The 21,580-nt window shown below is 39.5% G+C and overlaps 1 protein-coding gene across 6 annotated transcripts in view; it reads right to left on the reverse strand.

The window, feature by feature from the left end:
- LOC136856824 (coiled-coil domain-containing protein 102A) overlaps positions 1 to 21,580 on the reverse strand; it is a 237,678-nt gene that overhangs the window by 187,601 nt on the left and 28,497 nt on the right. For 5 of the 6 annotated variants that reach the window (XR_010858467.2, XM_067134976.2, XM_067134975.2 and 2 more), the window contains exons 2-3: positions 10,936 to 11,046; positions 2,290 to 3,050 (exon numbers count right to left, since the gene is read on the reverse strand). Coding sequence is in view for 5 of the 6 variants with exons in the window: in XM_067134976.2 (XP_066991077.1) it covers positions 2,290 to 3,050; positions 10,936 to 11,046 (872 nt within the window). In the remaining variant the exon portion in view is untranslated. The remainder of the gene's footprint in view (positions 1 to 2,289; positions 3,051 to 10,935; positions 11,047 to 21,580) is intronic. The other variant, XM_067134977.2, reaches the window with a different exon arrangement.

The raw sequence follows: 21,580 nt of genomic DNA on the forward strand, positions 1-21,580 counted from the left end.
AGTCCATCAGTTTCATGTCCGTACTGATACTTGGTAATCACAATTACAAAGAATAGGTACCGTCCACCTAATCAATACTTTATTATGTCTTGTTACTATGCAGTACCGGTTTCGACCTGCACAGAGGTCATCCTCAGCTGGTCATGAGATCTAAAGATAACTTAGCATATAATTCAAAAACATTACTAAATCTAATGGAGAATGTCACATGATATGAATGATAATATTAAAATATACAATGATATTATGTGTCCTCTGGTTTAAAAAACAAGCGTCAATATTTTATACATGTATATGTTACTTAAAATTCTGGTGTACTGTTCGTGAGTAACAGATAATTTGTTAAAATACAATTTCTACACTTACAATGTTTATAGCACTCTTGAGGTACACTTTGGAGTTAATTCATCTTGGTAAATTGTTGCATGCGTTCATGAGTATGTTTGTACCAAGCATTCGAGAATATTCCAAGATATGGATGTGATAAAAACTAGTAACACATAGTACATTAAAATAGCATTGATGACAATGGACTTAGCATCAGCAGTCTAGATAAGTTCACAAGTTTTTCATTATATTAATACCGAGCTCGATAGCTGCAGTCACTTAAGTGCGGCCAGTATCCAGTATTCGGGAGATAGTACGTTCGAACCCCACTGTCGGCAGCCCTGAAAATGGTTTTCCGTGGTTTCCCATTTTCACACCAGGCAAATGCTACGGCTGTACCTTAATTAAGGCCACGGCCGCTTCCTTCCCACTCCTAGCCCTTTCCTGTCCCATTGTCGCCATAAGACCTATCTGTGTCGGTGCGACGTAAAGCAACTAGCATTATATTAATACTTGTAAATTAATTTTTGTCATTACTGGTTCATGTTATCACTAAACTATCATTGACAAGTTCACTCAACGTAAACAATACTGTGTATATATATATATATATAAGTGATTTGACAGAATCTGAGGACATTCTTGTAGAACGAAACATCTCATTCTTTGTATAATAGTGTGTATTTTTCAGATATGTTTATAGTGTTATAATTTATATTGTAATTGCAGTGTGTTTGACAGACTGAAAAGTTTTTGTTACATACTCCTAGCCACTTCCATAGAAAGCTGTAGTTAAGTGTGCTCTCATGCTTTCAACCTTTCCCAGACCTGGTACCATGGTTACGTTAGCATAGCAATGACATAAGTTTATTGATGTGAAGGTGATAGCCAACATTTTGATAGAACATCTGATTCATAAGTTAGAAGCAATAGATATGGAAGCAGCGAGAATGATTGCTGGTACAAAAAAAGTGGGAACAATAACAAGAAGGTACTCTAATTGAGGAGATAAAGGCTAAGAAATAAACTCTATGGGTGAAGCTGTACATATCAACCAGCTTTGGCAGTGGGTCATAAGGTGAATGGAGGTGGGTATGTTACCAAGGAGAAAATGAACTGAGCCTTAAAGAGTAAGAAAAGTAGAGGGAGACCAAAGCAACAACCATTTGATTCAGTTTTTCATGATTTAATTATAAGAGGTGTGGAACGCAACAACAGGTATGTTCTGCTATGGCTTGTTTCAAGATATAAACATGAAAAAAATAATAATAATAAGATTTGCAAAATTAATTTTAAATATCATGTAACAGTTTAAAATGAGATGGTGTCTCTTCATTTCTCACTCATCACACCTAAACTACTGGACCAATTAAGCTAAAATTTGGAGGGGATATATCTATGTTATTCAGTTCAAATACAAGCCTATTCCAATTTTTCAATACCCTTTTTCTAAATGGCAGCCATTAATATGCAGGTTTTCACATAACTTTGAAATATTTATCTGCTATCACCATATAAAGTCCAGCACGTATACAGTACTTAAAGAGTCCGTTTTCTAAACAAAGAAATCCAAATGCATTTTCTTTGTAACTCTGTTGGTTCTCCAGAACATTTGTCTTTTGTGTGTTGAAAGACATATTTCAGGGCACCCACAACTGAGCACTGCTCAGCTGGGCAGCTGAGTGTTGGTTCTTGGTACAACCTGCTAATTCACAATGGGCACCAGAGTGTGATAGTTGCTACTTAAATTTTTCATGTCAACGACGGGTCCAAACAAAAGTCAGCGATATTCCCAACTACTGGTCCGTCAATGAAGGATACATTCTGCTAGTAAAAATCAAAAATATGCTTTTTTGAATACCAAGATCAAACACACCATAAACCGAATCACTCAGCAACAAACAGTACATTACTATATTTAAGTTAACACAATAAGCACAAAAAAAATGGAAACATACTTACTCTCTTTCAGCTAGGATGGTTTTGGATGCTTCATCCAGCCTAAGCTGCAACATTGACAGTTTCTGCAGGAGGAATTCTCGATCAGGAGATAACTCTGAGTCTAAAACTGGCTGTGAAAACCTCCTTTCTACTTGTAATGAATCACTAGGTCTACCAGGAATTTGAATTTCACGAGGCACTTTGGGTTCACTTAATCTATCCTGCACATCACCAGAAACAAGAAGAGAAAGATCATCACGACTGAAAGGTTCCAACTCCTCTACATTCCTGTCTAATGTATGTTCTTTGGCACTGCTATAAAGTTCTACAGCATGACGTGGAACTGCACCTTGGAGAATGTATTCTTCAATGAAGGTATCCTTTTCCAATGGTGCTCCTTTATCTTCTTGATCTTGTTTTGGTGTAGTCAGCCGAGTTTCCTGAAGACCAAAGAGATCAGCAGCAATAGAATTATCACTTGACGGGAGAATATCACCATTAGACAAGTTTTTTGGAACAACAGTGTTATCACTATCCATGTCAACAGGTAAATCTCTCACCAGGTCTTCACTCTGCAAAGCATCGAGTAGCTGCTGATCCCACTGCCCTGCATGTTTCAATAATAACAAATGAATCTTTTCCATTTCCTTTTTTAATTGATCATTCTGAGTTTCAAGCTCCACTTTTTCTCGTTTGTAGACATTTAAGTCTTTCAATGCAGTTTCCAATTTTGTGCGAAGTTGTTTAGATTCTTCTCGAGCTTTGTTTCTTTCGTTTCTCACCTGAAACAATAGGAAAATTGACTTACTTGGGTAATTAAAGCAAACTGAACAACTGATATGAAAGTGAAATAGACTAAACCTGCCATCACACTGAATCAGCACATCCGAGATTCAATGCGATAGCAGGTCGTTGCACGTATCAATGCTAATGGAGGGCATTATGAACATTCCACATAAGAAATAAGAATTTCATGTGGTATGCTAGTACATTCTGTTACTGTGTGTTTCCTATGATTAATGAACAATGCAGAGTTGTGAAAAATGAATTCTAACACTGAGATAAAGCATTTAACATTTTCTTCTACGTTCGAGGAAAGTGTCCTGTAAGTTTAGCCATACCTTATTGTTACACATTGTGTTAGGCCATATGAATCATACACTGAGGATCTTTGAAAGTAGTTTGGGATTAAAATATGGGAAAATGGTGCTAGAAGAACAATTCCCTAGGACAGGGATTGCAAACCTTTTCCGACTAGCATGTCGGTTAAGGTCTTGTTTATTACCTTTTACTGTCTAGTGTGCCATTAGTTATTTTCCTTTAAAATCATCATGAAACCCCTCATTTGACTTAGTTTAGGTATTAGATTGCATTACATATAAATGCACAAAATATAAATTTCATGTTTCCATATTGACAGCTAAACTAATAATCTTTAACTCACTATAACAATGATTCATTATTAAACAGTATTCTCCTTATCCAATGCATTATGGTATAATGTGAATTTTAAAAACTTAGATTTCACATTTGTCACATCTAGACATGTTTTGATCCTAACTGGATCAAAAATTGAAGTAAGAATAATGTTATGAATGTTAAAATGTTCTTATTAAGGAAAAGTTCATGTGTATAATGCTATTTGCCCATATACGACAAGTATGCTTTCTGTCTACAATACGTTAATGACTTCTACTTGGCCGATTTTCAAGTTCCTTGCTTTAAACTGAAGATGCATATCTCTACATTCCGCATCACTGCGTTTTTCAATGATAATTATCACTTTAATATGAATTTTTCATTCTAACGAAACTTCCTCTCTGCTTCAAAAAGCAGTTTCAATCAGTTCTAATAACTGACAAGAGATGGCAATACTGTAGTTCATTCTGAATTCAACAGATGGCACTACCATAGTTACATTCTTGCGAAGTCTATATCAACGAGCTACCGTAGAATACATAAGAGAGGCGGAAGCACTGCCTGGTCACATAAGCAAGGAGGCATGGCCTTTGGATGACGAAAAATGTTGAAAATACGCAATATAGAACCACTGATGAAAAATTAAAGACCATTAGCCGAAAGCTTAGAGCATTAATAATCATAGAATATGAATAGCACTACTTCATGAATGTTGTGGCGCGAGGCCATCACAATTGGCTGATTGCAGGGTAGTTCAAAAAGGATAAGAAGAATCATTATACAGTGACATACAAATAGGCCATGAAATCGGTAGCCTGCTTGACTGTTGTGGTTAAGCGTAAATTACAATAAAAACAGTGAACAAAAATGAGCATTTATGACATAAATACTTAGGTTATACATTATTCTGATCATATTTTCAAACGTGTTGCCTCCTCAGGAGTAATGATAATAATGTTATTTGTTTTACGTCCCACTAACTACTCTTTTACGGTTTTCGGAGGCGCCGAGGTGCCGGAATTTAGTCCCGCAGTGCCAGTAAATCTACCAACACGAAGCTGACATATCTGAGCACCTTCAAATACCACCGGACTGAGCCAGGATCGAACCTGCCAAGTTGGGGTCAGAAGGCCAGCGCCTTAACCGTCTGAGCCACTCAGTCCGGCATCCATCCTCAGGAGTACCGCTATAATTGTTTAATATAATTTTATTATTTATGTTTGGTGTACATTTGACTGAAATAGGCCTACATCGAACTAAAGCTCAAGCATAAGACACACTTGGTCTACATATACAGGTCTGGTCATGCTCTCAGATATATTTGTGTCAGTGGCTATTTCGAGACTATAGAGCTCTGTTTTTCGGTGTCGGCACGTTATCCAGTGCAATGAGATTGAAGTAATAAGGATTACTGTGTCACTCTAAATTGTAAAAGTCACTCATCTAAAGGAACTAAATTATTTAAATTTCTGAGAGATAAGAATAACAGCGCAAAATGAGTGCAGAACTGCAGGTGTGGCAGCCACAGAACATTCACAGCTATGTGAGGTTTGCTCGATAAAAATGAAGTAATAATCACCCAAGTGTCCGCCTCACAGCGTAACTGTTAGTGTTAATAGCTGCCGTCCCTGAAGGCACGGGTTTGATTCCCGGCACTGCCAGAGATTTATGAATGGCAGGAGAACTGGAATGTGATTTTTTTAAATGGTACATGCAGTTCACCTCTATTGGAAGAGTACCTGAACAGAGCTTAACCAACCTCGGGACGAGAATGCAAGTTTAGTCCGGCTCCATGGCTAAATGGTTAGCGTGCTGGTCTTTGGTCCACGAGTCTGGGGTTCGATTCCTGGCCAGGTAAGGGATTTTAACCTTCACTGGTTAATTCCGATGACTTGAGGGCCGGGTGTGTATGTGTGCCGAACTTATCATTTTTTTTTTTTTTTTTTTTTTTTTTGCTAGGGGTTTTACGTCACACTGACACAGATAGGTCTTATGGCGACGATGGGATGGGAAAGGCCTAGGAGTTGGAAGGAAGCGGCCGTGGCCTTAATTAAGGTACAGCCCCAGCATTTGCCTGGTGTGAAAATGGGAAACCACGGAAAACCATCTTCAGGGCTGCCGATAGTGGGATTCGAACCTACTATCTCCCGGATGCAAGCTCACAGCCGCGCGCCTCTACGCGCACGGCCAACTCGCCCGGTTCATTAGATTTCATCATAAGTGGACACGCAGATTGCCTATAAGGCGTCAAATCAAAAGACCTGCACCAGGTCTCTCTGGAGGTAACACTCCATTATATGCATGCCTTGATGTGCATTAGCAGACTTTTGAAAGACATCATGGGTAATTCCATCTCTTTTGGAGGGAAAGGTATTGTTCTAGGTGGAGATTTTAGACAGGCTTTGCCTGTTGTTCCACATGCTTCCAAACAAGCTGTTATTCAAAACTCTATTAAAGTTTCCCATCTTTAGTCAGAATTTAAAACATTTCATCTCATTAAAAATATGCAAGCAAGACCAAAAGAATTAGACTTTACTATTTGCTGAAAATCGGTAATGAACATTATCCTTCAGTGAATTTTGAATCGCCAGAGCAATCTGTTATTGACTGGTCACCCTCTACTATCGTGAAGCAAGACATCATCTCTGAAATTTATGGGAATAAATTTGAGTCACCAGAAGATGCTATAAGTTTCTCCAAAATTGCCATTTTTGCCCTTATAAATGAACACTGTGATGAAATCAATTCTAAATTTATTGATTTTCTACCCAGAACGGTCGAAACATATATCAGTGTAAATAACTTAATTACTGAAGATGAAAATGAAACTCTCCAATTTCCCATAGAGTTTCTGAACACCTTATAATTAAGTGGCTTGCCTCCTCATGCCCTTAAAACCTAGAGCAAATGTAATGTTATTAAGACACTTACGTGCAACACAGAGGCTTCTAAACAGAACAGGATCAATTGTACGAAAAATGAATGACAGGTGTTTGGATCTCAAAATTATTACGAGGTTAAGTGTTAGACAGAGTTTTGATTCCTAGAATTAATTTAACACCACTGACACTACTCTTCCTTTTAATTTTAAACAAGCCAGTTTCCTATTCACCTTGCATTCTGTATGACGATTAGCAAAGCTCAAAAACAGACTTTAGACCATGTTTGTGTATATTTACCCCAGCCTGCAGACATGCCAACTTTCAAAAGTAAAAAATCACGAGAAATTTGGCTTCGAATGGCAACATATTATGGCACATCACTGATGGGGAAATATGTACTAATTCATTATAATTCAATACATTAACAACTCTATTTGGCCTACATATATATATTTTTCATTATTTATATGTGAATACTAAACACCAGACATACCTGAACTTTAGGAACATGTGACTTCTCATCCTTCAACATGCTGAACACATTAAGACTAACTGTTGTTCAACACACCCGTAGCCGACTTAGCCCTCTTCAGAAATTGGGAACTAAATTTTTGCTCAAAACACTTTCCTTGCTGAACTGACTTTAAGGTTAAAAGTTTCTCCAAAGTTTGTTCAGACAGCAAGGATCTGAACTATGTTTTTGTCTTTGTGACTCTGCTAAAAATCCTTTCACATTCTGCATTGCTGTGCAGAAAAATAGCAAGCATCACCTTAGAGAGTCTGCCATATTTAAGTATACCCTCAGCTGATTTCATCTGACCTACCAATGCCCACTGAACATCAAACATCAATTCTTCCTTTTGCCAGGTCTGTTTCTTTGAGCTGAAAGTTACAGAACTGGAAGTGCAGAATATCAGTTTCTTTATCCAAATGTTCCGTTTCACTAGTCAAAATGTTCGGACACTTGTTTATGAAAAATCTAACGCTAGAAAATGATGCCTTACTTATAGCAGAAATATTTGCAACTTCTGCATTAATTAAAACTTCATCTTTGAACTGAAATTTGTGTACCATGTAGTCACATTATGAAGAGAAACACTTTCTAACAAACTTGAAGAATATGCACTTTTCCTCCGACTTCGAAGTGTTCACCAAAACAAACGCAGAGTTCTCTATCATCAAATCACAATCATCCTTTGATTTCCTGGAGTATAATAATATACATCAAGGAGAGAGGAGGAGCTTTTAATAACGTGTGGTTTCATAAACGTTGCCATCACATTCTTCAATAGTTCCTCCAAAACCGACTTCAATAAATGGATGTGCGGCATGCTTGACTGAAGAGCTACATTTGGATTCTCAAAGATATCCATAAAACTTGAGAGAAAAAGGCAAAAAGATTTATGTAAATTTGATAAAAGGAACATGAACAGTCATTCTTCTGTGACAAAGCATGGCTCTTACAAGGAAACATCGGCAATGGGTAAGTCGCCAATCGCAATGAAACTTGGAAAACACATTGAGGTACATGTAAAAATGATGTCGGCATCAATTTTGGGTGCCAACATTCATTAGGGCGTTAACTACGGGGCCTAAAAGTTGCGACATTTCAAATTCCGCACGATCAGCGATGAATACCTGCTGGCCAATGCTAAGCTGGCACACTGCGTAGCTGGCGACATGCCTCTGCACCTTCTCCCCTCCCCGCTCCAATTGGTTCGCCCCACACGTTCCCCTTCTCCCCGCGCTTGCCGGCCGCTTAGCTGTCGAAGAGAACCGGTTCTACACTTTGTGTACTCTATCAGCCTTCCTCATATCTCTCCTTTGTAATTTCCACGTTGTATTAGTCAGTTTACTTTTGCTGAAATGTTTATGAAAACGTTTGCACCGGGTGAGTTGGCCTTGCGGTTAGAGGCGCGCAGCTGTGAGCTTGCACCCGGGGGATAGTGGGTTCGAATCCCACTGTAGGCAGCCACCTATACCCTTTTATAGAAAGATGAGCAATGCAAATATGGTATTGGTTTTGTACAATTAGGTAAGTATAGAGCGTTCCAACCTTAAAATGCAGTACAGCAGCAATGGGATAATTCCATCTCCTTCCTTCTCCCATGTTTTGCGGGTAGCGCTGTCCTACTCTAATGCAGCGGGTTTGCCAAATATCCATAAATCAGAATCTTATCGGTTAAAATGGGTGAATATCGTGTTATGTACAGAATTTCAAGGTGCATTTGATGCCGTTAACAGAAAAAAAAAATTTAAAATATTTAGTGTGAAAATGGTAATATAATGGAAAGTTACGCCAAATGCAAAATCTTCATTGCTAGAACTTACCGTGTCATAACTCCTATTTTATATTCATTATTTTCCTAATTTTTTCACTGCTGGTAAAGAAACATTTCAGCTCAATGTAGATAAGTTTATTTTTAAATTTAAATGATAAAAAAATGCAGTACATGCATTTATTTTCAGTCATGTTCAGGGGTTTTTTATGTGCAGGCACGAAAAAGTCAATCGCTGGCCACCGTCTTACCTATTGAATTTGCATTTGGGGGGGGGGGTCAAAGCGAGGCAAATGGACTTCAGATATTGAAGTTATTTTTAAAATAATCCCGAAGTTCTTATCTTGCTTAGTTCTTAATTTGTGACAGGAAGAATGTCTCCTTGAATTTTGGTTTCGCGCGACTCGGCTGGCTGTCTGGCTGGCTGAAGTACCGGTAGTGATCTCATAAACATGCGCTTTTAACATTTCCAGACAGTTGCATGCAGTGCAGTGCTCATTTTGTCAGTAGTATGTATAATAGTGATTAAATACATATCAGTGACATATGTACAATTCTTGAGGGCATGTGTATTTCGTTTGTGTGGTTCGTGAGTTCATGCTCTGCATGGGGATATTAGTTCGAAGAAAAAGTGCAGAAGGATGTACAATGGATCGTCAAATTAAAAAGAAACGTTCCGTAGTTCAAAGAACAAAGACAGAAATGTGTACACGAAAAAGTCAGTTGCTGGCCACCGTCTTTGCTATTGACTTGGCATGGCGTGGTTAAAGCGAAGCAAATGGTCTTCGGATATGAAAGTTCTTTCTACTCTTACCTCAAGTCCTTATCTTGCTTATCTCTTAATTTATGACAGGGAGAATGTCTCGTTTGTTTACGTTTCACGAGTGACTCGGCTGGCTGGCCAGTAGGGATCTTCCAAACAGTGAGCATTTAAATATACATAATACTGTATACATAACCCCAAATATACATACAGTGACAAAAGAATGGAAGGATACAACAGTGAAATGTGCACGGCAGGCCGCCACTGAAGGGATGAGTTCGGGACTTAGGCCACTGAAAAGCTGAGGACCGCGATTCGCCTTAGTCCACGTGAGTAATGAACATGGTTTTGTTACAAATGCTGAACTAACATTTTTATGTCATAAAAACACGGCGGACGCCCACGATGAAATGACTGGTGAAATTTATGAGAAGTGGTTTTCGGAACAACTGTTGCCTAACACTCCCGAAGGTGCCTTGATCGTGCTGGATAATGCCACTTATCATTCCCGTAAGTTGGAACCTTTGCCGGTGGCTTCTTGGTGAAAAGATGACATCATATAGAGGTTACATTAAAAAATCTTTTGAGGACAGGATGCTCAAGTGAGAATTGTTGCACATCGCTTCTCAGCATAGGGTGCTGTATGATAAGCAGAGAATAGATGAAATGGCAAAAGCAGCAGGTCGGCAGATTCTATGTCCCCCGTCTTATCACTGCGAGTTAAACCCTATTGAGATGGTGTGGTCCCAGGTGAAAAACTACATCGGTATCATAACATATCATTCAAGAAAAATGATATGGCAAATATAATAACCAATGCATATAAGAACATTATGGTGGACAATTAGGCAAATTACGTGAATGAAGTAAAGAAAAATGAAAGAGATTTGTGGAAAGCAGACGAATTATAGGATGATGTTGACGATGAACAGTTTTTAATAAGACTTTCTTCATCATCTGGATCATCCTCAAGTTCATCTCCCAAACCCGGTTCATCCACAGTGGGAACATCAGGCCTTGCAAAAATGATAGAAGGTGTACGTCCAATGTCTGAGAGCAACAACAGTGATTAAGGTATGTTGTATTTATTTTACCATCCTACAAATATCAATTTATGAATGAATGAACTTAAAATTACAAAATTACAAACAAAAACTGTGGAAATGTGACGCCCTGTTTGAGTCACGCTCGAGCGTGATCTTCACGAGTCAATTTCACAACAGCGCGCTCCATCTACGCTGTACTGCAATTTAAGGTTGGAACGCTCTATAGTGATAGCTTATAAGGTGGTTAGGCAACAGAATATTTAAAGTAATATTTTCACCTTGCTCCACTTCTCCCTCCAATTGGCTGTACAATCTGACCACCAGCGCATGGTTTTCTCCATCTGAGTAGCTCGGGCTCTCGCCTCCTCCAACTCCCTCTGACGAAGAGCCTGCAATACAAAAGACACTTAGAAATTATTTAAAAAGTAGACAATTAAAATTATGATGTCCTCACGTTTAAGGGTTATCCGAGTAGTATACAAAAGAATCATTTTTGAATTGCAAAAACAATTACTTCTGAACACCTTCATCATTGCAATATTTGATCCAGAAATCATAATTATTTGCTTAATATGAAACTAGGACCAGATTTAAGGATATGTGTATTTCACAGTCACTCAATGGGTTGGGAGTATGTAAGAATATCAAAACAGTAATTTAATGTTTTCTCATATGCTGATAATTTTCTGTAAAATTTATGGACTCCTCATAAAACATCCATTTTAAACAATTTTTGTCAAGTATACTTTTTTTGTTTAGGGAACAAATTCATGCTTTCTGTGGAGCTGTGTTCTGTCACAAAAGAGTTGTTCATTAGCAGTTCGGTGCCAAGCCTGCCAGTAGGAAATGCAGACTGTTTGCAATTGCTCACATGCACTTAGAAGTCACATGATGCCATGTTTATAGTCACTTGAGTTTGTTTGTTGAGTGGTACACTTTTGGAGTGTTATGTATTGAATATCCCAATAGTTTGAATCCTATTTTACAGGAGTATGTTAGGGTTATAGTTCACAATCACTTAATAAATGATTGGTCCTCAACACAAAAATTAGGAAACTAAAGGACTGAAAATGTGATGAATGAATTTTAGGAACTTTTTGTAGCAGCAGGATTTTCTGAATGGATGGTATAATGGCACTGAGAGTTCCACATTATAATTTTTCAGGTGACACTTGGGATCGAATCTTGTCCAGCTAAACATGGCACAGTCAAATCCACTGCTTGAGAAGATCCACAAAAGCACAGATAGTATTCTGCAGTATTCATTCTAAACCATTCAAAGTAGTGCTTAAAATGTACATGACCAGAAAGAGAGTGAGATTGAACTAGGGCATTAAAAGTTCTTCCTTTTTACAATTGGCTCTGTGTCGCACCAACAAAAATAGGTCTTCTGGTGACAATGGGATAGGAAAGGGCTAGGAATGGAAAGGAAGCAGCCGTGACCTTAATTAAGGTACAGCATGGTGGTGGTGGTGATGGCCATAATCAATTCTCCTCAAAAGTTGAAGTCACTGCAGTATGAAGTAGCTACTATAGCCTTGTCAATTACTAGTTTTAAATCTTCACACTGAATTTCCACACGGCAAACTGGGCGATTATGTACATGCTCCAGATCTTAGAAGTAGGAATCATTTTGTGTATAGCTCCATTTTTTTTTAGGGTGGCACTAGTTCTTGCCATAATTTTTTTATTCTATTGAATGTTCTCCTTACTGGACATGGTTTTGAGGCATGAGCTGAGAGTCCCCTCTGTTGGCTTATTCCAGTCTGCCAGTATCTGTTCATGCATGTGCTTGGTTCGGCCGTTGCAGGTTTGATGCTGATCATAACACTTTTCCATGATCTGTAGCGTTGTCTTACTGCTGGGTGGCTGTGCCGAGGATGATTATTACACTGCCAGAAAAAAAAAAACATGCAAGATCCTTAAGGACAAGGTCATTTTATTCACAAGCGATGTGACAGGTAGTTCATCATTGCAGGAGTATATGATTACAAATTCAGACCAAATGAAACACAAGCCACAGTAAAGGGTGCCCAAACAGTCATATCAATACACAGTGTACCCCCTCTGGAGACAATGCAGACGTGTATTCGCGCATGCAAATTATCATAAAGGTGCCAAATGGCATCCTGCGATAGACTGTCCCAAGCATCTTGCACCTTTTGATGCAATTCAGCAATGATTCTTCCATGCTCTGGAGAACATGTAAATTCCTCCTTCATCATGCCCCATACATGTTCAATTGGCAAGAGATCCGGTCATCTTGCTGGCCAGGGCAGTTGTTGTACACTACATAGAGCACATTGTGTCACAAAAGCTGTATGTGGATGTGCACTGTCCTGCCGAAAAAGCACATCACCTTCTTGTCGAAGAACTGGCAGTACCGGGGAGACAATAACCTAGGCAATGTAGCGGGCACTTGTTACATTACACTGCAGAAACACCAACTGTGACCGCGAGTTGTAACTGATGGCCACCCACCCCATGAAGCCTGGGGTGGGACCTGGATGTCATGGGCTAATGCACTCTGGAATAGGCCGCTCACCAGGTCTAGCCATACACTTGATATCCATCACTTGCATACAGACAGAACCTACTCTCGTCAATGAAGACAACATACGAGCATTCCCCTTTCCAGTCAACTCTTTCACTACAACAGAGTAACCGTGCTTAGCGGTGTCGTGGTATCCTGGCCAAAGGCACACATGATCGTAATCCTGCTGCAAGCAGACGGTTCCCAATGGTGCTTGGTGACAGAGCAGGTTCAACATGTGACCGGATTTCATTCCTGGATGATGTTCAGTCAACCCCGCAGCTCCCACAATGTGTCGATATTGACGTACATCTGTACTCGTGGACATTCGGAGCCTGGTCTACAGGTGTAGGAATGTTCCACAGACCACTGCTGAAAGCAGCAACACATTACCCTGATACATTGTGCTCAACATGTGCAGCAATCCGTCGATATGTCCATTAAGCTTCCTGCAGGCCCACACTGCGACCCCCTTCAAATGGATTCACTTGTTCAAAAGGAGCACGTGCTCATCGGCGGGGTATGGTTGTACCCTAGAATGAATGTTGCAAATACTGTCCACCTCTAACCTCAGCACAGTTACTGCCTGCAGAGTCAAAACAGAGTGCACACGGACAGGCCTCCTGAGCGCCATCTGATCACCGATGTCCGTAAAAATGAATCACTAACACAACAACCCCTTACTATGCACATATTATACCCTAGTGACACTGAACACAGTCCTTGAGGGTATTGAACAGTTGGTGGTGGTGGTGGTGGTGGTGTACATGTATGGTATACCTTTTCAGCAGTAGTTGGGCTGAGGATTCCATTCAAATCAGTATACACTTTCTTGGATTGCACAGAGTTGGTCCACACAGAACCAGCATACTCAGCTACAGAGAAAGTTGTATTTCACACAGCTGCTAAGATGTGCTTCCCAAGTACACCCAATCAATATCCTGGAAGCAAGGTGTTCCTTGCTGTAACCTTCATGCTAACGGAATGGCATTGTCCTTTAAATGTGAGTGAACAGTCAAGTTGAACTCCAAGGTATTTGACGGTTGAGGAGAACTCAACTTGTCTTCCTTCCCAACATATATTCAGCTTATGGTTTGCAGCACGATTGCAAAGATGGTACAGTATGACCTGTGTTTCGCCAGGATTTGCTTTTACAAAGGTGTCCTACTAGTACGTGGACAGATTGCTGAGGTAGGTCTGCAGCGGATTCTATGTCCTCCAATGACGGACTGTGCTCCACCACCAAGATCATCAGTATAAAAAAAGTGCTGAATCTTCACCGATAGGTAGATCATTTGTGTATATATTGAGTAGGATTGGTTCAAGGACACTACCCTGTGGGAGGCCTTTTCTTTTCTATCCCTCCAACAACTCTCTTTACCTTGACGTGTCACCTGGAATCTATATTCTGCAGGAGGCATTGAATGGTTCTGCTTGAGGATGATTTATTTTAGGTCTATTTTGGATAAAGGGACTGTTTTTGCGAGGATGTCTGCCTTTTCATTTCCAGGAGAAGCAGCGTGCCCTCAGATACAGGAAAGACAGACGTCATAGGGCACTGATTTACTGCAAATCTTATAGAGTGCGGACCACCCAGGATGGCGGGACAGCTCTTTGCGTACAGCACAGAGAGAGACAGAGATACACATCCGCTGTTGCAAATGTTACGGTGGCCAGAGGCGGAGTTACAGCGAGCAGAGAATGACTGATTAATGTTAGCCATTATTGATGTTTCAATGCATTTTTCGGTACAGAAATCACCATATTATTAACCTGGTATACTCTTCATGCGAGTGGGAATAATAATAATAATAATAATAATAATAATAATAATAATAATAATAATAATAATAATAATAATAATAATAATAACAGCAACACCAGGGTGTAATAATACCTTAATAATTAGTAGAACTTCAAAAATGAAAATAATACATGCTACTCTCAATAGAATTGTATTCTACAACAGTAAAAACAACACATCACACAAATGGTTGCAGTACAGTACGGTACACTAAAAACAAGTGCGACATATAAGCTGCTCCACATACACAAACCATAACAAATGTGTGAAAAGCATTCACTTGGGAAGATTCTCAATCACTCAATCAATCAATCAATCAATCAATCAATCAATCTCGGTGTAGGATTCCTGGTACTTGGACTCAGAATCTTGAAGATTGACGATAAAGGATTCCATTATGCTGTCCATTGGAATCTCCCTTGCGAAATCCTCCTCCTGTAATTTCTCTGCATGTGCAACACAGTTACTCCACACCTCTGTTGAAGTGCTGTCTATGGACTCATGAGTGAGCTTTTCAACATCAGCGATCTTAAGAGTCTTGTTATTATCTGCTATGTATGCCTTTACCCGAGTCCATACCAGTTCAATTGGATTGTACTGGCAATGGCAGTAGGGTGACAGTCGAACAACCCTATGACCCTTTTCTGTGGCAATGGAATCAAATTCATACTTTACAGACCTGGGTTTGTGTGCTTTCACAATCTGTAACAGTTCTGCTCGGGTTTGTGAATTTCTGTGAGGAATTTTATTCGTCGTGAACCAGGATATGATATCTGCCTTTCGTGTGCTATTGTTTGGTGCTTTATCTAACTGAACCGAATCAACGCTTGCATTGTCCATAACAATTACTGAATGCGGCGGGATATTAGGAAGTAACTGTTCAAGGAACAATTTTTTAAACAATGTGGAATTCACGTCCGAATGATAATCAGTGGAACTGTTTTACGATTTGGAATGAAAAATTAATTTGCACTGCGGTACAAATCCTGTGGACGCTGATCCTACATGACACACAATAAGCCGAGTCCCCTTACCCACAGGAACCTTAAGTCCTCTGGTCCCAACACTTATTACCCAGCATGCCTTCCTTGTGTGATTTTGGTGTACGAAAAGTCTCATCTAAATAAAATACAGTTGAGTTACCCTCCTGTCTTATGAATGGTCCTTAGAAATACTGTTCCAGCTGCAGCAATATCACTGCGTTCCATTAACATCTTACGTCGATCGTTACATTTTTATATTCGAAACCTATACTCCTTAAAACTCAAAGGAGAGATGACTTGCTACCACTGAATTCCACTGCCCCTTCCATTTTCTCAAGAAGTTTCAATGATGTTGAAAATTGTCCTTCAGCGTACATGTCAAAACTTGTACGGTGCAACACGTTTTTGTTGAAGTCTGTCACAGGTGTAGAATGTATTGAAAGTGAAAGTGTTTACTGAAGACTTTATTTGTAAACCTTCCGTAGTACTTACTGTATGATCTGAAGTGTGGTGATATGTTTTATTTGTAACGACCTAACCTGTACAGTGTAATATTTGATAACATAGGGCATTCGTACATCGTCGAATTCAGTTCTATATTTACTGGAAGTATCCAGGAAGTTGTAAATGAATTTTTGAACAGGGTGTGTTGCCTTTGTTGGTTATGTATTCTAGAAAGTATTTTCTGACTGTTCTGGAAATGGAAGATTCGCGATCGTGCGTATTCGAGAATGTGTTTTAAAGTTCGCAACTGAAGTAGGAGTTGTGATTGGTGAATCTGGGTGGCGATAGGCGGGCTCATGCGTTCTGATTGGCTACTCCAAGGCCAGGGTTTACCTTTTTACAGAGAGCGAGGCAGCATTTTGTGGTCTTGGTCTGTCTGTGGTCTGTGAACAGTCTATCTGGTTGCCCAAAGTTTTGACGTTGTCTCGCTACTGGGATGGGCCACCTTCGGGTAAGCACTCTTGATTTGCATTCCTGCTTAAATTTCCTGTAATGTTCGCTTGCTTTTTCATAAGGAGTCTGCCCTAACCTCACCTAGATTAACCATTTAATTATTTATGATGCCTTAGCTTTTCAGCTGGGCTTGCCTGTTTGTTTTCGAGGCTTTCTCCGTTTCTTGTTTCGCTAAATATGTAAGTTGTAGTTTAATATATATACCTTCGGGTTTTGCCTCTGGTAGTTCCGTGTCACTTTATGTACGCTAGAGTTTTTGAAAGGTACGTTTAACTTCACTGTAAATTGTAATAGTGTATTACGTTTCTTTTTACCTACTAAATTGCATTGTACAACTGGATTTGTAACTAGATGTATAGTTTGTTTGAATCTTTAAACTTAAAGGAAGCTATTATCAAGGAACGTCGAATAGTGGTGTGTATCACAGAACATATAGTTCGTAATTTACAAGTTGTGTGTCGGTACCTTCTGCAGGGCGGAAATTGTTCTGAATTCTTTGTAAAGTCCATTTGTAAATAATATTTTGAAAATTAAGGATCACGGTGAATTATTTCGGAAACTGCAACCTAAGCCATCTCCATGCCCTTGGTAGGTTCCCGGCACCTTCCTGGTTTATTGTCATCTAGTTGGCCCTACTGATTTTGACTAATGTTGTTATCGACGGAGATCCGCGCAGTTTCAGCTTATGTTTCACTGAGTGTGTAGTGGTTTTTGGTACTGTGTAATTGCACTTAATTTCCTTCCTTTACGTGTTCAGTGTTTTGTTTTGTGTAACCACTGTAGTAACAGTTACAAAGTCTATCTAAATTTGTTACCAATTTCTGAGGGCGAGGATTTTTTCCTGGTGAACGTAAATAAACTTACAGTCCCGTTCAATATAATGGACGACTTTGCTTTACTTACAATTCTTTGTACTGTACAAACACTGACATCGCATGCTGCTGCTGTTAGTTCCTGCGATGTGGCACCATCACCCCAAGCATCTTCTGCCTCGTCCCTCGCTCGTTCCTTAACGTCCTTAAGTACTGGTGCACTTTGAACACTACTTCTCGCGCTTGCTTATGCAAAACGTATCGTTTACTTCCTACCTCTGCTTCCATGACAATCACAATCACAATCTTTTACACTTGAAAACTTGCAAAATAGTCAGTATGCTCTCACACACCTTACTAGCTCGCCCGGCAAAGCTTCAGTGATTCTGATTGGCGCGAGTGTGGAGAGGCGTGGTGCTTTGACATCACTGTGTTCGACTGGTCCGCACTGTAGTACCAGTTAAAGGGTTGACACTGTGCTTGTTGCTAATTGAGTTCAAAGTAGCCTTCAAGTCCCCAAGTAATCCAGCACTTCTGTTGTGTTCACACCAATCTGCAGTAGATCAGAGGACTCAAAGCTTGGCTTGAAATACCGAGCAGGTGGAAGACAATTTAGACTGTGCTGAAAACATTTGACTGTTGTTCTCATAGACCATGAATGTGCATCTCACTTTCTCAGATTCAGTGATGTTAGGTGTGCGAGAGGCATCTGTGTAACAAACTTAAGTCTTTAAGATCCTAAGATGATTAGTTTCCAGGAAGTAACACTTTTTCTCCACAACGGTCTCGAGAATTGGTGCAGATGTTCTGTTTTTCTCCATTAATGTTAGGTCCGCTGTTCCAATGGCACATAAGAACAGGGGCTCTATTTCAGTACTGCTTGTGTAGATACTGTGCAGTATGTACAAGAAATTCTAAGGGAAATCTCTGAATCTGTAGTTTTCCTTACCCCATTGCTTTTCGTGTGTAGAATGAAATGATGAAGCACAATATAGCATTGGTGGAACTAAAGCTCTGTAGTGTATAATGCAAAGTAGTTCTGAGTTTAGTCCCCACAGCAGTTAGCATGCAAAAGTGATGTCTTTAAGAAATTTATCTGATTTAAACTTTAATTTATTGAAATGCGGCCTAAGAGTTAACTGTCTGTCCAGCAAAATTTGCAGAAATAAAAGCTGATTTTGTAGTGAGATTTTCTGTATGTTCATGAGTTGTGGCTTCCTCAGACTACTACTTCTTGTAACAACCCTGGCCTTGGTCTTCATGAGATTAAATTACAGTGTGTTTTTGGAACCCCACATGAATAAATATCTAACGCTGTGTTCACTCTAGTACTTAATCAGCATCAGTGTCAGCTTCAATTAACAAAAGCACATCAGCATAAGCAACAATCTTGCAGTCTGTGGAAAGAGGTACTTCAAGAACGTTGCCTTCTATATATATATAAAAAGCAATGTCCTGACTGACTGTCAATCAACACCCTGGCAAAACTACTGGACATAAAGAAATTACATTTTGGAGATACATTTTTATTACAATGTATACTGGTGGCCATAACTCTGGAAACTGTGTAAGAAATATGGAATATTTCTTTTTTCAAGCACACAATTTATTTTTTCATCCATTTATATTTGCATAAAAGATACTAAACATGAAGTATTATTAAGTACATACATACATACATTATAGACTGTTATGACTTTCAGCATTCAGTCTGCAAGCCTCTGTGAATTTCATAAACATTGCCACAATCTTCTATTTGCAACTTGTGCTGTGGCCTCAATTAGTTCTATACCTCTTATCATTAAATTGTTAGAGACCATCGTAGTCTTGGTCTCCCTCTTGTAATGCCCCTCCCGTGGTACTACTGTCTACGACACGCTCATATATGGACATACCTTGTTCACTGGTTCTCCCAGGCATCTCCTCTCGGAGTCAGCTGCTGTACTGACGAGCATCAACTTGCTCTTGGCCGCCTGTTACGTCACATCGCTACGTCACACCTGCCAATCTACACTTTGTGATACTTCCAGTATTGTTCCACACGCCAACTCTCTCTGCTATATAAACTCGCATTTTTCCCTGACTCATAGTCCGGGATTTGACTGTGTTGGTGGCTCTTATCACTTTCTTTGCAGAATGCTGATCTTCAGGAGCTAGCATTTTGCCTCAATCAAGCGACTCATCTTCGACTTCTACACAATTTTGGGACTTCATATTTATTAAATTGTGTTGTGACTTCGCGCCTGATAGTATATGCAGGCTGGCTCACTTAACTGTTCACCTCTTCTTGTAAACATTTTGAGACACAATGCCGAACTTTGCGTGAGTTGTGCTACTCTTCAGAAGATTGCGCCTTACTTCACATAAGTTACTGACCTCCTACTTCTAGATTTTGCAATTTAAAATCTCGCAGTGCTAATCCCCATTATCTTCAACTGTTTTTGTGAAAGACTCATCCTTTAATTTCTTGTTTTCCTATGCATTGTTTTTGTATTTTTATTCGGCTGATAATGACCCAGATTGGGGTCGAAACCGGTACCGCTTCTGCTTATAATTAAATAAGAATGTAACACTGCATTTCTTATTTACTTGTATTAAATAGGTTGAACTACGTTATTTGTTAATAGTACCACAATTCACTAAATAACTCAAAATTCAACCCTGAAAAGAGCCGTTTCTTAAAATGAGCTGCTTCCTCTTCACTTTTATTAAATTCTACATTCATTTTTATTCAAAATTAGCAGTGAAGAGGGGGTTTCTCCTCTGGCTTGGAGGAAAAAATTGCCTCCAAGTCAGGCAGATTTTTCTGCCGCCAGTGTAGTGAATTGAGATTTTCCGACTTATTGGGTACTCCTAGGAAACACATTAGTAAAAGGGCATAGTTTTTGCCCTGGGACTCTCCAATATTCGACACACACACACACACACACACACACACCTCCGGAAAAGGACTAAGAGTGTTCACGGATCACGGCTGCCTGCGGCTTGGTCATTCCAGCTCTGGAACTTTGGACTGTTGGATTGGCAGCGTAGTACTGTTCGTTAAAAGTGAGAAAATGTGTGGTTTATTTTTCGAATTTCCATTCGGAATTGTTAGGCGGGTAATAATTCCATTGTGGAGTTTTATCTCCCGTATGCAGTTATCAGACTGTGCCTCTTATATAGGCTTCTCATAAGTTCACCTGCATACACCCTAGCGTCAGTGGGTAGGGTCTGACACATCGCACTCTGATGAGTCTAGTATCAGACCTAAGACAAAACGCTGGTTAATAGAGCAAACGCCTGAAAAGCCTTACGTCTGATCTGTTTTTTTATGTTCATTTCAGTTGGGAAAACCACTAAGACAGTCTTTCTGAGGCTGTAAAAAGGCATGTGGAGAGTGAGTGTCTGCCATTATAATGCAGTTCTCCAACCTGATTGTGACTGATGGTAGGCAAGCGGGCCTACCATTACAATGAAAATTTCCTAATGCATTCTTCATATGAGGAAAGACGTTCGGTGATTATTCTCCGTCACGTTTCCAGGGTAACGTTAAGAGCTATACAGTTTAATACAGTCTTGCTCACAACGTGTACTATACCTAACATACAATTCAGTATACAGTGTAGAATTCCATAACGAAGCACGGGTACATCAGCTAGTTAATAATGAAAGGAAGTTATAACTGCATGTATTTAAGCGCCATGCTATAAATATGATGTACTCAATTCAAACTGTCACTGAGACTATCACCAATTAACTTAGCAACCCCGAAAACTGTGGATTCAATAATTTTAGTCATCTTGGACATTTTCTTTTTCACCCCTTCTCAACCCCCATGTCGACAGAGGCTGA

Source organism: Anabrus simplex, chromosome 1, assembly GCF_040414725.1.
Source record: "Anabrus simplex isolate iqAnaSimp1 chromosome 1, ASM4041472v1, whole genome shotgun sequence".
Taxonomy (NCBI): domain Eukaryota; kingdom Metazoa; phylum Arthropoda; class Insecta; order Orthoptera; family Tettigoniidae; genus Anabrus; species Anabrus simplex.